This window comes from Pocillopora damicornis, chromosome 4, assembly GCF_964200805.1.
Source record: "Pocillopora damicornis chromosome 4, jaPocDami1.2, whole genome shotgun sequence".
Taxonomy (NCBI): Eukaryota; Metazoa; Cnidaria; class Anthozoa; order Scleractinia; family Pocilloporidae; genus Pocillopora; species Pocillopora damicornis.
This window is the reverse complement of record NC_142673.1, coordinates 2,976,836-2,989,144: the sequence shown is the minus strand read 5'-3', so window position 1 is coordinate 2,989,144 and position 12,309 is coordinate 2,976,836. Positions and strand designations below refer to the sequence as shown.

Genomic DNA, 12,309 nt, shown 5'->3' with positions numbered 1-12,309 from the left:
TTATAAAATCATTCTTGCTCGCTGACGGACTTCGTTAGCGAGGTTTGCATCTGATGACGTTGTGTTATTATCACATGTACACAGTGACAACTAAAACTGTTGCTCGAAACTCTAAGATTTGAGACTTCAATGATTATCGCCTTTTAACGCATACTCGTAGTTTGCTAAACGCCACTCGCAGATTCTAGCTAAAAATGCAATTACCATTACTCTCGGTTGGAGCTCTACTGTATACGTTTTGTAAAGGCAAACATAGCAAGGCCGAAGTCATAATAATTGGCCCGAATTTTATAACTCTGTTTTGTGATCAAATTGTATCTTTATACGCTCTATATACAGAGTCCGACGGGTAGCTCTCCGAATGCAATTTCCCGCTCCCTACCGCCATCAGCTATTTCGGGTGTTCAGACGTATTCTACGAATTTAACTCCACCTTCGCTAAGACCGCCAGCTGACGTCTCACTGAGCGATCTACCCGGATATCAGCCTTGGAAGGCTCTCAATGAATTCGCTTTACACAACGATATGGATCAAGGTCCGTTTCAACAACTGGTAAGCGTACTTGGCATGTCTAGCTAAGCTAAGTTAAGCATGCATGTATCATCTAACTTTAAACTTTATTTGTGTCAAGGTGTCCTTTGTGTTTTTTTACAGTTTCCACTCTCGTTCCACCCGCGTGCAAGTATAACATCTTGAACAGTTTAAATGGTCCAATTATACGGCTTGCAAAGCGCTATCTATTAACGCAAGCAAGCGTTTAACTCATCTCAAACGGAAACCCTTGTGTTCAAAATATATCCAAAGGAGAGATTTTGTACCCCAAGGGGACCATTAATTCATCCATCCAAGCGTGCATACATTGAGGCGAGCTTGTGTTTTTTTTGTGTATGACAAGATAATTGCACTCCTTCTGAATAGAAGGCTCGCCTATTTTGCATAACTCAATTCATCGTCTTCGATCAAAGCAACTAGGATACTGAATTGCCAATTCAATTTTTCAGAATCTCCCTCGGTCCGTTCGTAGTCGGTAAAATAATTCTTTTTGTAGCAAGGTGCTCACTAGTGTCAACTCTTCCAAGAGGACTTTCACCTATACCTAACGGCATTGTTAAAATCTAATGCAAGAAGAAAATTCGTTTTGGTCGGGGCTTTACTAAAAGTGACGGAACCTGACGTTGTTTTTTTTATTTCTACTTAAGTTTGTTTTTGGGTTTGTGATCTTTGTTACTGGACGTCGGTTTCTTTCGTGTGGTGTGAAGATGCAGCTATGGCAAAGTGAAATTTGCGAGCATTGTATGGCATTGTGATTTGTACTAATTGCCTCACACCTTTTACAACAAAGCCTTCTCGGAAGAAATGGAAACTTAGCCTTGTGTACTTTTCTCACTGCTTAAAGAAGAAAAACTGTAGGCAATTATCATTGGCGTTTAAACTTCACCAGCGCCGGTGGTCCAGCAAATTATTGGCAGCCATTCTTTACGAAGGTATCGCAAAATTTCCCAATTGTAAGACTGAATTTGTACCGTAATGAACAAGACACCGGTAGGGCATTGTTGTTTTTGAACACTCTCCAAATATACGAAGCTAATGAATCCAGTTCGCAGTTTCGTGAACTCATGAAGACCCTAAATCAAGTGTAACTTGAGCAGTTATTCACCTTACGGTATTTCTTCTCAATTCTTGTTCATTCTCAACATTCCACGTTCTGAAAACACCACAATATTGGATTAGAGGCAGAAGAAAGCGGGATTTTTTAGAATTTCCGCGCTCGTCACCTTCGAAGCTTTCTATTAGTTTTTTAAATCTGGCAGAGCGTCGTGGAATCGACGGCCATAGGCTTAGAAGTCGAAAACTTAAACATTCAACCAATAACAAAGACGTTTTTTGACCTTTTTCCTAACAGCGGGATATTTGTTGAGTTAATCGTGATAAACATCCACTTCCCAGCATGTGGTAAAAGAGTTCATTTAGGAAAAACAAAGAACACATGCGTAAGTCTTTACGCTGTGCGATGGTAGCATTTTTTTACACAAGAATCTCAGTGACGCTTGTAACTACTAAAACAACCAGAATGGCAAAATTTATTTGCGTTTTCTCTTTGAAAATCAGCCGAGAAAACTAGAGCTAGCACAACTTATTCTAAGGCGAACTCTTTGTGCCCTTGGCTCGACTATGCCCTTGTATCAAACCCTATCGGTCTTGTCTCATTTGAACACTTCGTAATCTGTTTGTTCCCGTTGTGTAGACAGAATTGGCTACGCTGACATTCCCTTTCGCACAAACTTATTTTAACCCTCTCTCTTGTTAGGTGCAGTTTTCGGAGCAGGCGCCCCATTTGGTATCGCGAACGCATGAAGGAATAGGGGCAAATTGAAATCCTCGACTCCTCGACCAAAGACTTTCTATCCTAAGGAACTTATGAGGAGTGGACGTCCAACGAATGGCACACGCTCATCTTCCGAAAATCTTAATTTATTTCTTCTATCGCAAGCCGCAACGAACATTCTATTTAGCGTAAGTTCAGCATGAATTATGGCAAGGGGCATAACATTATGCTCTTGTGTCGACAGTGTATATATCCTATAGGATCCGTTTCACGGGATGAGAGAGAGACGTTCTCAATAAAGATAAAAGTACATCAGGATACAGTGTTTGCGTATTAAATTGTTTTCCCAAATTATCCATCGCTAGACTTCAGTCGTGAAGAACGTAGAACCACGATGTAATATTCAATCAGCGACACGGTGGCTTACCCTACGCGCGCTGCTGAAGTCGAAGGCTTTTTACGCGCGTGTTGCGGTAAAGATACGATCTTTTAACCCGTGCATGTCCTGCTGAATGTTTTGAAAACAAATATGGTAAGTCTTTGTTTCGGCTGCAAGATGAGACAAGGTTTGAGCATTCACCGAACGGTTTCCTTCGATGATATAAGAAAAAGATTGATGGCATGAGCCAACACCGATTTTACGAAGTGAAATTTTCGCGGCGTTGCCGAGCATATCTACAGCGTACTGTACTGGCAATTTAGCATGATAAATGTTTGAGTGTTGCAGACAATTACAGTGACAAGGGTTTCATGTTAAGATTTTTTTTTGACAAAAAATATCTTTCTAGACACAGAGGTGCCTTAAAGACCGAAAATGTCTGGTGCTGTTTTGCAAGTTTGACACTTTGAACCCCGCCTTGTTTTGTCTTTTGGTTCGTTTTGTCATTCCCCTCTTCCCTTTCCTTCCTCTCTAGATACTGCTGATAATGAGATAAATCGCCCACGAAAGGGGATTGATGAATATTTGTATACATCTTCATCGTTCATCACTTTGAAAGGAAAAGGCGGAGTGAAACGCTTTAAAAGTCGATGTTTATCGAATTGCTCGCGGACTAAATTGTTCGCAGAGTCAACCTATTTTCCTTCGGGATATAACAAAACTATTCTAGCCAGCACCTGCACAAGAACTTTCGTGTGCTTTGCCCCCTTATCGCCTCGGGCTAGAGAAACGGGAAAGAATGGAACTTTCTGATAGGTTTCTTTTTTGTTTTGAGTTATTATGCAGTGTAATGGCTTCTGACAGCCATTGTGATCAACATGTGATTTTACCGTGGTCGATGCTGTGTGCTCCTTTAGAAAGTGCTTCCTGTTTGGTTAGTTATGTTCGGGAATAGGCACTTGCCTTTGAAATGTTGCCAAGTGTTTGGCCCCGAATCTGATTTTTTTCACGTGCAGAAACTTTGCGTGATCTTTTTGTTTTGCGTGCTTAATATGCAGACAAGGTGAACGGCCCAGGTGACCTTCACTGTCTACGAAATCAATAATTGCTACACTTTCGACTCTTTTACTCGCCACATTGTACTGTGTTTTTGATTTTCACCTAGGCAAACAAGAACTGTAGGGTTCATGATACCGACGTCAGATAAGAGATGATGTGTAAAAAAATCTAACAAAATAATACATACTGCGTACACAATTTCATATCTCTTTCGTCATCAGAGTTGGATCTGGAAGGGCTGATTATAATTTCATCGCTCGCTGATATATTAGATGTATTCTTTCGTCGATCTTTGCCATAATTTTTTCTTCATTATATGGACAAATTAAATCCTTAATGGGTAGCTTTTAAAAGTAAGTGACCTCTCTTTAGCCATTTTAAGGCTATTTGATGTAGCAAACTCCGTTGCCTCAGGAAACTTCTTCCTAAAATAGATGGCTATTATATGCGACTGATCAACTGACTCGGGCGGATTCTAAATTTCTTTTAGTATCAAGTGGCTGCTCAACACAACAACTTGTTATATTCGCTTTTCTGAGTTCTGACATTTTCTATAAGTTAAAATTTATAGCTCTTCTGGTGTGGACTATGAAAGTATAAATAGATGATTCTTGTATGTGATAAATTGCGTTTCCTGCGAGACGACACGCAATACTTTTTAGTTAATTTTAGGGAATTAAGCATGTCATTTATCGTTAAAATTATTTGAGGACTTAATTTTAAAATGAGGATAACGCTAGGAAAGAAAACACGCCACAAATTCTATAATTTTAAAGACGCATAGGTGGAAAATTCTATTACCTTAGATAGTCTTGTTTGCATCTTAATGAGCAATGCCCCGAGAAAAAATAATTACTTAACAAGCTTTATCTCTATCCAGGAGTGTTTAGAATATAAGAAGGAGGAAAAGGAAATAGCGAATTTTATAATTGTCTGAATGACAAAATTTCGAAATGACTTTTCATGACTTGCAAATTACGGTCGCGTGCAGGCTCGAGATAAACTTTTGAACTGAATAACAATTTTACGCAATAATTACAACATATGCAAAAGTCACGTTATATTGAAATTCATCCAATCTCAACGACAATTTTTTTTAATTTCCTTCGATAATGTTTGAAAGGACACTTTTAAAGTAACTCTCTCAATTTATTGCAAAGAATTGCAAAGACGCGATTGACGAGATGGCATATTTTCAAGTTAAAATCTGTCTGAAGATATAATTTTAACCACAGTACTTAAAAATCTTCTGACATCAGAAGAGCGAGGCGGGATAAGTCATTAAAACACTTTTACTGTAGAAAGAATTAGCCTCGGGGCTTACACTAGCAGAGTTAATGAAAAAATGGGATGTCTCGTTAAAACTCATATTTTTACTGCGCCACCATCTATTCGCCTTGCGAAGTGAGGCTAACGAGGGTATCAGTTATAGCTTTAGTCGTTCGGCAGTCTGTTACATAGAATTTTGTTTTTTCACAATTCATCAGGTCGATAAATTATTTGGGTTCTTTGTTCCTTTTAAGAATAACTGTGGCTTTGAGCCTGATTAAACAGGCCCACAAAATTACAAGTTATCATTAACTTTCCTCGCGAAAGGTCATAACTCATGTTTCGATTCATCATTACGACACATTTGTACCACAACATCCGGCCTCCCCTCTTTTAGAACCACCTCGCTTGCACTGAGAGAAAACTCCGGAAAAATATTCCCATTAGCCGTGAACAGCATAGTTTTATGTCGACTGTCAACTCTTCCTTCCAATGATCCAATGAAAAATAACAAAATAAACTCATAACTATAAAAGCATTCCAAACGACCCTAAAGCCGGTTCCTCAAGATGAAAAGTCGGCCTAGCTGAATGCTTCGAGGGGAAGAATATCTTAAAACCCAGCTTTACCGTGAAAAAGTAAAAAAAAAATATATATATATATATATGTATGTATATATTTGTATATACTTGTATATGTATTTGTAAGACTAACGGCTAGTCATTTTTCTTTCTTAGAAAAAGACCAAAAGTGCGCAAAAATGTCAGTCGGCATCATATAGTACACAGGAAGGAAAAACTTGAACTTCAAAAGATTGAACTAACTAAACTCTGCAAAGCTTTCGTTCTTCTGCTCTTCACTTGTTATGATATCTGTGGTTTTTCTGATTTAATGTTTTAGCAAAGCTTTTCTGTGCAATTGAATTGGCACGAACATATATGAAAATGGAAACTTAAGTTCGAGATGTCATAAAAGCAGTTTTCCAAAACCATTTTCCTTCCGGCAGTTTGGTAGCTAGTTCTGTCGGTAATAATGTTTCAAACCTATTCCGTGCTCCAGAATCAAGGAATGTTTTTTTGACTTGCCCTTTTTTTTTAAATTTTGATTAGATTTTTAGAAGGTGTTTTTCAGCGTCTTAACTCATTACTACGTTTTATGACGGTTTTATGGTTGGAACGAAGATTATCAACCGTGTTTAGTTTTGTCACGATATACAACAAGTAGGTATTCTCCCAGAATTCAGAAGCATATCAAACAGAAGTTATATTCAAACACGGTTGAATGTTGCTTCAAGGGCATTGGAGATAACATTGAAAAGAGAAGGTATTGCATAACTAGCGCAAATATCGATGAATGTAACCAAATTCCAGAAAGGAAATATTTCATTCTGAAAGTTATCCATTTCTAAAGCTCAAGGAAAACCGAAAACTTCAGAAGAAAAGGCAAAACATACCGAATTCCCAAAACCACAACTAGAAACTGAAAAAACTCGGCCTACATTCACAATACTTTCGATGGCCTTGGAAATTCTACTCGTAAATAATTCGCTATTGTTTTGTCGTAATTCTTTTCTCAAATATCGGTAGAAAATCGATCCAGTTCTACCTACCGATAGCCCGCAGGACGTCTGTTTTAACATGATACCAGATTTACGATTTTTCTCATTCTTTTTTTTTTTTTTTATTAAAACCGGAGGACTGAAATAATTGCTTGTACTTTTGAACTCTTTCCAATCAACATTGAAACTGATAACCACGCTATCATGACATGAAGATTGCATTGTCGGTCCGCGTCAAGATCGCTATATTCTGATAACAAGACTCAATAAAATGCCATTTACTCGCTAAATGATTTAAGATGCTTACACCTGAGCCTTTTAGCACCCCAGCCTGAGCGACAAATGACCTTTTCCGGCCTCCAAGCGCGACAAGAAATAATCTTGCTTAAAACTCCAAAGCGGAATGACCTGGCTTGTGTGCATTCACAGTTTAGCTCTGTCTACTGTCAAACGATATTCTCTTGATATCGATCGCGATAAACCTCACAAAGGGGCACAAAGCACACGTCTCCATCGACCTTATCTAAACAAAGGATCTCAATTGCCTTAACGCCAGACACCGCGTGTCTTGCCTTTTGTCGGCACCTAATTTCACTTTGCGATGTGGTAGTTCTGTTTGTAAAAACATTTCCCGCCGATGTCCACATTTTGTCGGCGTAAGTATCCAAGGAATGGCTAGGCCGCCGTGGGCTTGGTTTGCAATAACATTCCTTGTGCCGAATTTAGATGCCCCGGCCAAATAATTATTTACTGAAATAACAAGCGTAAGGACTACATTGTTCTGACACAGTGTTTCGTTTCCGATCATTCTCCTGTTTGTAAAAGTGTGCCATTGTTTTGCGTGGGAAAAACTCCACTTGGAAAAACAAGCTTTGAAGATGGCGTGATTCTCTATGTAAACTCCTCGAGAAGGCAAAGAACCCCGCGCTTCAAACCTCGTGGCAACGAATAACCTTTCATGACCCCGTTTAATAAGATCTATTTTTCTAATCATTCTTTGCCAATTGTTGGCCATGAACTCAGTGCACGTGAGCACACGTAACTAAAAATATTGTGCAATGAAGGCACATGAAAACTTTTCAGGAATGCGCTCTGCAAACAAACGCATTATCTGAATTCTTTGCCTCTTAGACCGCGGTTTTTCCCACGTGAATTTCGTCACCATGTATTCCCATTGAAGGCGTTTGTACAACTGCAAATATTTCCCTAACTAAACCAAGACACTGAAGAAGGCGCAAAAAGAAAGGAATTTTCATCCCACTTGAGAATGACGCGCTGTTAGGGCGTCTATCTGGATAACTGTAAATGCGTTGACATGACAAAAGAGATTTACGAGATCACAGCATGTATTTACATTTCGATTAGAGGGAGAGAGTCGATTATCTCGATAAACCAGAGCTATCATCATGAAAAAACATCAGGACGTGACGATCTCGACGAAGACCATTTTTAAACACCACCAATGGAGCAGATTAGAATGAAATGATCTGACATAAGGAAATTGGTGCTTTTGATGGGTGCGGTTGTCCGTTCATCAAGGATCAGGGGTATTAACCAGAGTTTGATTTATTACAATGGCTGTTCGACACCACAAGGAGTTACCCTTTGATAATAAACGCATTTTTGGAGTGGTCCGCGAACAATTACAACTTTGACAATTTTGCGGAAAATAAAATTCCCTCAAATGACAGTTAAAAAAAAAATTATTAGCCTTGTGCTTATTTACTGTTAATGACAGACTCAGTGAAGATTATTAATAAGAACAAAATTTGATTTGGTTTTATTCTGTTATGATTAGGAATAATAACATTTTTACCACCCACATATGAAGTCTAGAATCTTCACCTTTGACTGATAGATGTCTTGATTTTTTTAATAATCACAGGATACTCGCATCTAATTCCGTTTAACTCGTTTAACGTAGGTTTAGTATTTGCATACCACCTAAGATATTGTGATTAAAAATTCTGAAGATGTTAAAGAAGATAAAAAGTGAACATAGGGCATTTTCAACACTTACGACTCCAACATTTGATATATATATATATATAATTTTATACTACCAAAGGCTAAACTTATAAGGATATTTCACTTATCGGGATTTTTCTTTGTTTCGCGTGTTTTGATTGGTTCAGGATTATACGATCAGCGAAATAATCTTCTTTAGATCGATAATTCACGCACGTGTACCAAGGGAATCATTTTCCAAAATAAATAAGGCTATGAACACGAATCCACCTCGGACAAACCACAACATTTACCATGTGTCTTCCACACAAAAGCAGTTGATTTGGATACGACAATGAAAGGCCCAAGAGGAGGACTGTTGTAGTAGCATCAAGCTATGTAGCCTGGCACTTCACCAGGGATATGTAACCTTCCCTGGTGTCTCTTGAACTTTTGATTTGGTTAAATTACTTACCCTTGAATTTTGAAACTTTTTATCCACGGTATCCTTGCTATTCCAACGACAAAAATTTAATCTGTCTAGCCAAATTGTCCACGATTTTGGAAAATCTTGTTTAGCCGGAAAGAATATTAAAATGAAACAAACAGAAAAAAAAGTCTGAACTTTTCTTCCAACCGAAGTCTGCAAGTCTCGTCTGATTTTGATTCCCTTGATAGCATTTTAAATATTACCCCTATTTATATTCCATCTATGCTCCTGTCAAATTTCCTCAATTAATGGTTTATGCCGAAAAAAAAAGAAGCGTGTCCGTTTTTGTCTCCTGTGCTTACTAAGTAATGGAGACAAAGTTTATCTCAAAAGTTGTCACATTGATCTGCTTTTTTTTTTATAATTTATAGATATTCAAAACCTCAGAATCTCCTTTATTAACTTCTACTGCTAATCATCAGTGACATAACTGCTTATAACTCAAAAAATGTCGAATGGCCTAGGAGAAAAAAATTTAACAGAAGTGACATGACTGATAGCAAAACATTTCAAGGAAATCCATCATCTCAAGTTGATACACCGTACGTGTCTCGAGTCTCGTCGCAAGAAAGACGGTGCATCGTTCGATAATTAGTTGTAAGAAACATTCCCAAGATTAAAAAAAAATAATAGGAAATGAGAAGATGTGAATGGAAATTAAATAGTAGATGATTTGAGAAAGTTTCATTGGAGTGTCGAAAGCGATCCAGGAGTATATACTTTGGTTTTGCAGTTACGTTCTGTGATTGGTCCAAAAAAAAAACCCACATTACTCTCTCAACCAATCAGATACACAACTAAAACCAACAACGACTTGTTCACCCACGTTTTCCCGCGCTTTATACAGCTAGATTTTTTTTCTCTTCAAGTCTCCATATATAGGCTTCTTGTGACGTTTTCCCACGCTCTTACTGGCCTTTTCTGTGGCTTTAGTTTTAGTTCAAATAAACTCTATCGAAAGGAGCTCTGCTGACAAATGGTAAAACAATCGTCTCGAGTCGCTAACTTTACATTGGTAAAACCTCCAGAGGGAACGCTTGGGACCAGGGTACGAGTCCATGTCCCCTGATTTGAGGTTGGGTTGGGCTTTGTTAATAGTTGACCACCCAAAACAATATCATCGTTCTTTATCGTTCAGGCTAGGAATCTGCTCGGGTCGTAAAGTAGAAAAAACGTTCTCCATTTTGGAAATTCCTCAGTTTTTTTTTTCAGGATAAGTGGTTGTTGCTGTGGTTATTGTGATTAATTCTGTGATTGGTTGATTTGGCTGCGTGGATTTAATATGATTGGTTGCCACAACTGTCCGATTACAGGTGTCCGATTACAGCCAACTGTACGATAACACTTTCCGATTACAGCTGTTCAGAATGATTAGAGAAAAATACAGTAGCTAATGCGTTAATCAACGGCCAATCAAAACGAAGACCAGAATCAGAAGGAGCCAACAAAAATTATGTGTAACCATCAGGTTGGCAGCCGCTCTTCAGCGCGGGAACCCGCGACTGACAAAGTCACGATTCGTTTCAGTTCTTGCATCTGATTGGTTTAGAAAGAGGTGCATGTTTTCTTTACTAAAGTAAAACCAATACCGGCAATCGCTGGATTGATATTGACACTTAATTGAAAGTTGTTTCAAAAGAGCATTTTGTTAAGTGCCATCGTCTCTCTCTTGCTTTCTTTTAAATGTTCAATCACAGGCTCAATAACAGAGATTCGACGGTTGGTGGATTACAAATTCGCGCTTATTTCATTTGACTTTGTTTGAAACGCGAACCAAGAGGGCCTCTTATATTTATTTATTTTCAATTGTTTCCTCTTGCTTTACTTTTGATCGCAATGGTATCAAATACTGACTCAGTAAAAAAATCATTCTTTTTTAATTTAGAATACAACCTCGTTTGATAGTACACTAATACAGTTGGTAACTCTTCGTTATATCTACCCATGACTTTGATTTGGTGATCTGAAGCACAAAGAATTAAAAAGACAAACACTTTGACTTTCAACCACCCAATATGAGATAATACAGAACTTGCATTTTAGTTGGCACTTAAAAGTGACAATGTAGAAGAAACAAAGTTATTACAACCATGTCGTCCAAAAGTACTTTGCAATTTTGAACACTGCATACACAACCAAAATGTCCAACAGCAAGCTGCATGCAAGTTTGAAGAACTCATATATCATACCGCTAGTTTGACGCTTAGCATTCGGTTCCTTGATGCTTTGCGAAATTGTGGCGTTAGCAAGCTCTCGTTCTTTTCTCTCCTCTTCCCTCTTTCTTCTCGCTACAATAATCTGTAGTTCTCTCTCTGCATTCTCTCTTACTCCCTCATATTTCTCTGTAATCCTGCGCTTGGAGGTATCTAGCTGTTCTTTCGCTAGTTTGCACAATCTTTCTACTTCGTCCATGTCGCGAAAGTATTGCTCCATTTGGCGCTCAAGAAGATGGAACTGTCGTTGGAGTCTTGCTACGGCTGAACTTTCACCCTCCCGTAACGAAAAATTGATTGCAAAGGCTGGTCTTTTTTCGTAACCATACTTCATTGCTATCACTGTGATACTTGTAAGAATCTCTTAGTTGGAAAAGATCGGAGTTATGATATCTTTGGTGTGCGGTAATGGTAAGCTTACGAAACAATTGAGTCATATGTATTTTTTTACGATAGCGCGCGCTTTTGCGATGTCATGAAGGCGACTTCTATATCTCTTCGCTACAGACAGGAGTGCAGCACGTTCAGAGAGTGCTCCCCATTTAGACCTTATTACAAAACGTGACAGAGCTGGAAAACATCAGCATCTGACGAACTTTCACATAACACCAAAAAAAAAAAAGAAGTTTGGAGGAAGTTATTCAGCATTGTCTCCAAAGAGTACTCATTTTCAAGATGCCTTTCGACTCAGGGTATCTGGTCTCTAGGGAACCTTACGGAATATATATGGCGTGTTCCTAGCATGCGAAGAGGTCCTTGTTATAATTAGGTCGGGAGAAGATTTAAGACAAGTCGAGGAGAGGTTTGCCGAGGCTAGCGTGTAGCTTGTATGGTGGGGAAGGAAAATTTAGAGCGGCTGCGAATGATGCTCGCGTAATTCAGATATACGATATAAGATTGCTTGTCTATAGAAAGGGATGTGCAGGATGTCTATACTAAGTAAAGCGTTAAATATGAGGAATCTATTCTCTTACGTTGACCTTCACTTGGTCTTATAGCTTTATAAATTATGGCTCCCATCTAAATAAACTCAAATATGTTACCTGTGGAACAAGCGTCATTTTTTAC

The 12,309-nt window shown here is 38.5% G+C and overlaps 1 protein-coding gene and 1 long non-coding RNA gene across 37 annotated transcripts in view; one reads left to right on the top strand and one right to left on the bottom strand.

The window, feature by feature from the left end:
* Window positions 1-2,644, top strand: part of LOC113665233 (insulin gene enhancer protein ISL-1) — a 45,786-nt gene extending 43,142 nt beyond the window's left edge. For 29 of the 36 annotated variants that reach the window (XM_089203471.1, XM_089203469.1, XM_089203483.1 and 26 more), the window contains 2 exons: window positions 340-552; window positions 2,309-2,644. In XM_089203471.1, the coding sequence (XP_089059597.1) occupies window positions 340-552; window positions 2,309-2,374 (279 nt within the window). In that variant the 3' untranslated portion in view covers window positions 2,375-2,644. The remainder of the gene's footprint in view (window positions 1-339; window positions 553-2,308) is intronic. The other 7 variants (XM_089203494.1, XM_089203496.1, XM_089203495.1 and 4 more) reach the window with 1 other exon arrangement.
* Window positions 2,645-4,846: 2,202 nt separating this feature from the next.
* Window positions 4,847-7,224, bottom strand: LOC149046477 (uncharacterized). Its single transcript, XR_016185752.1, has 2 exons — window positions 6,899-7,224; window positions 4,847-5,519 (listed from the first exon to the last, which is right to left on the bottom strand). It is a non-coding gene; the product is annotated as an uncharacterized LOC149046477 (long non-coding RNA).
* Window positions 7,225-12,309: the final 5,085 nt, after the last annotated feature.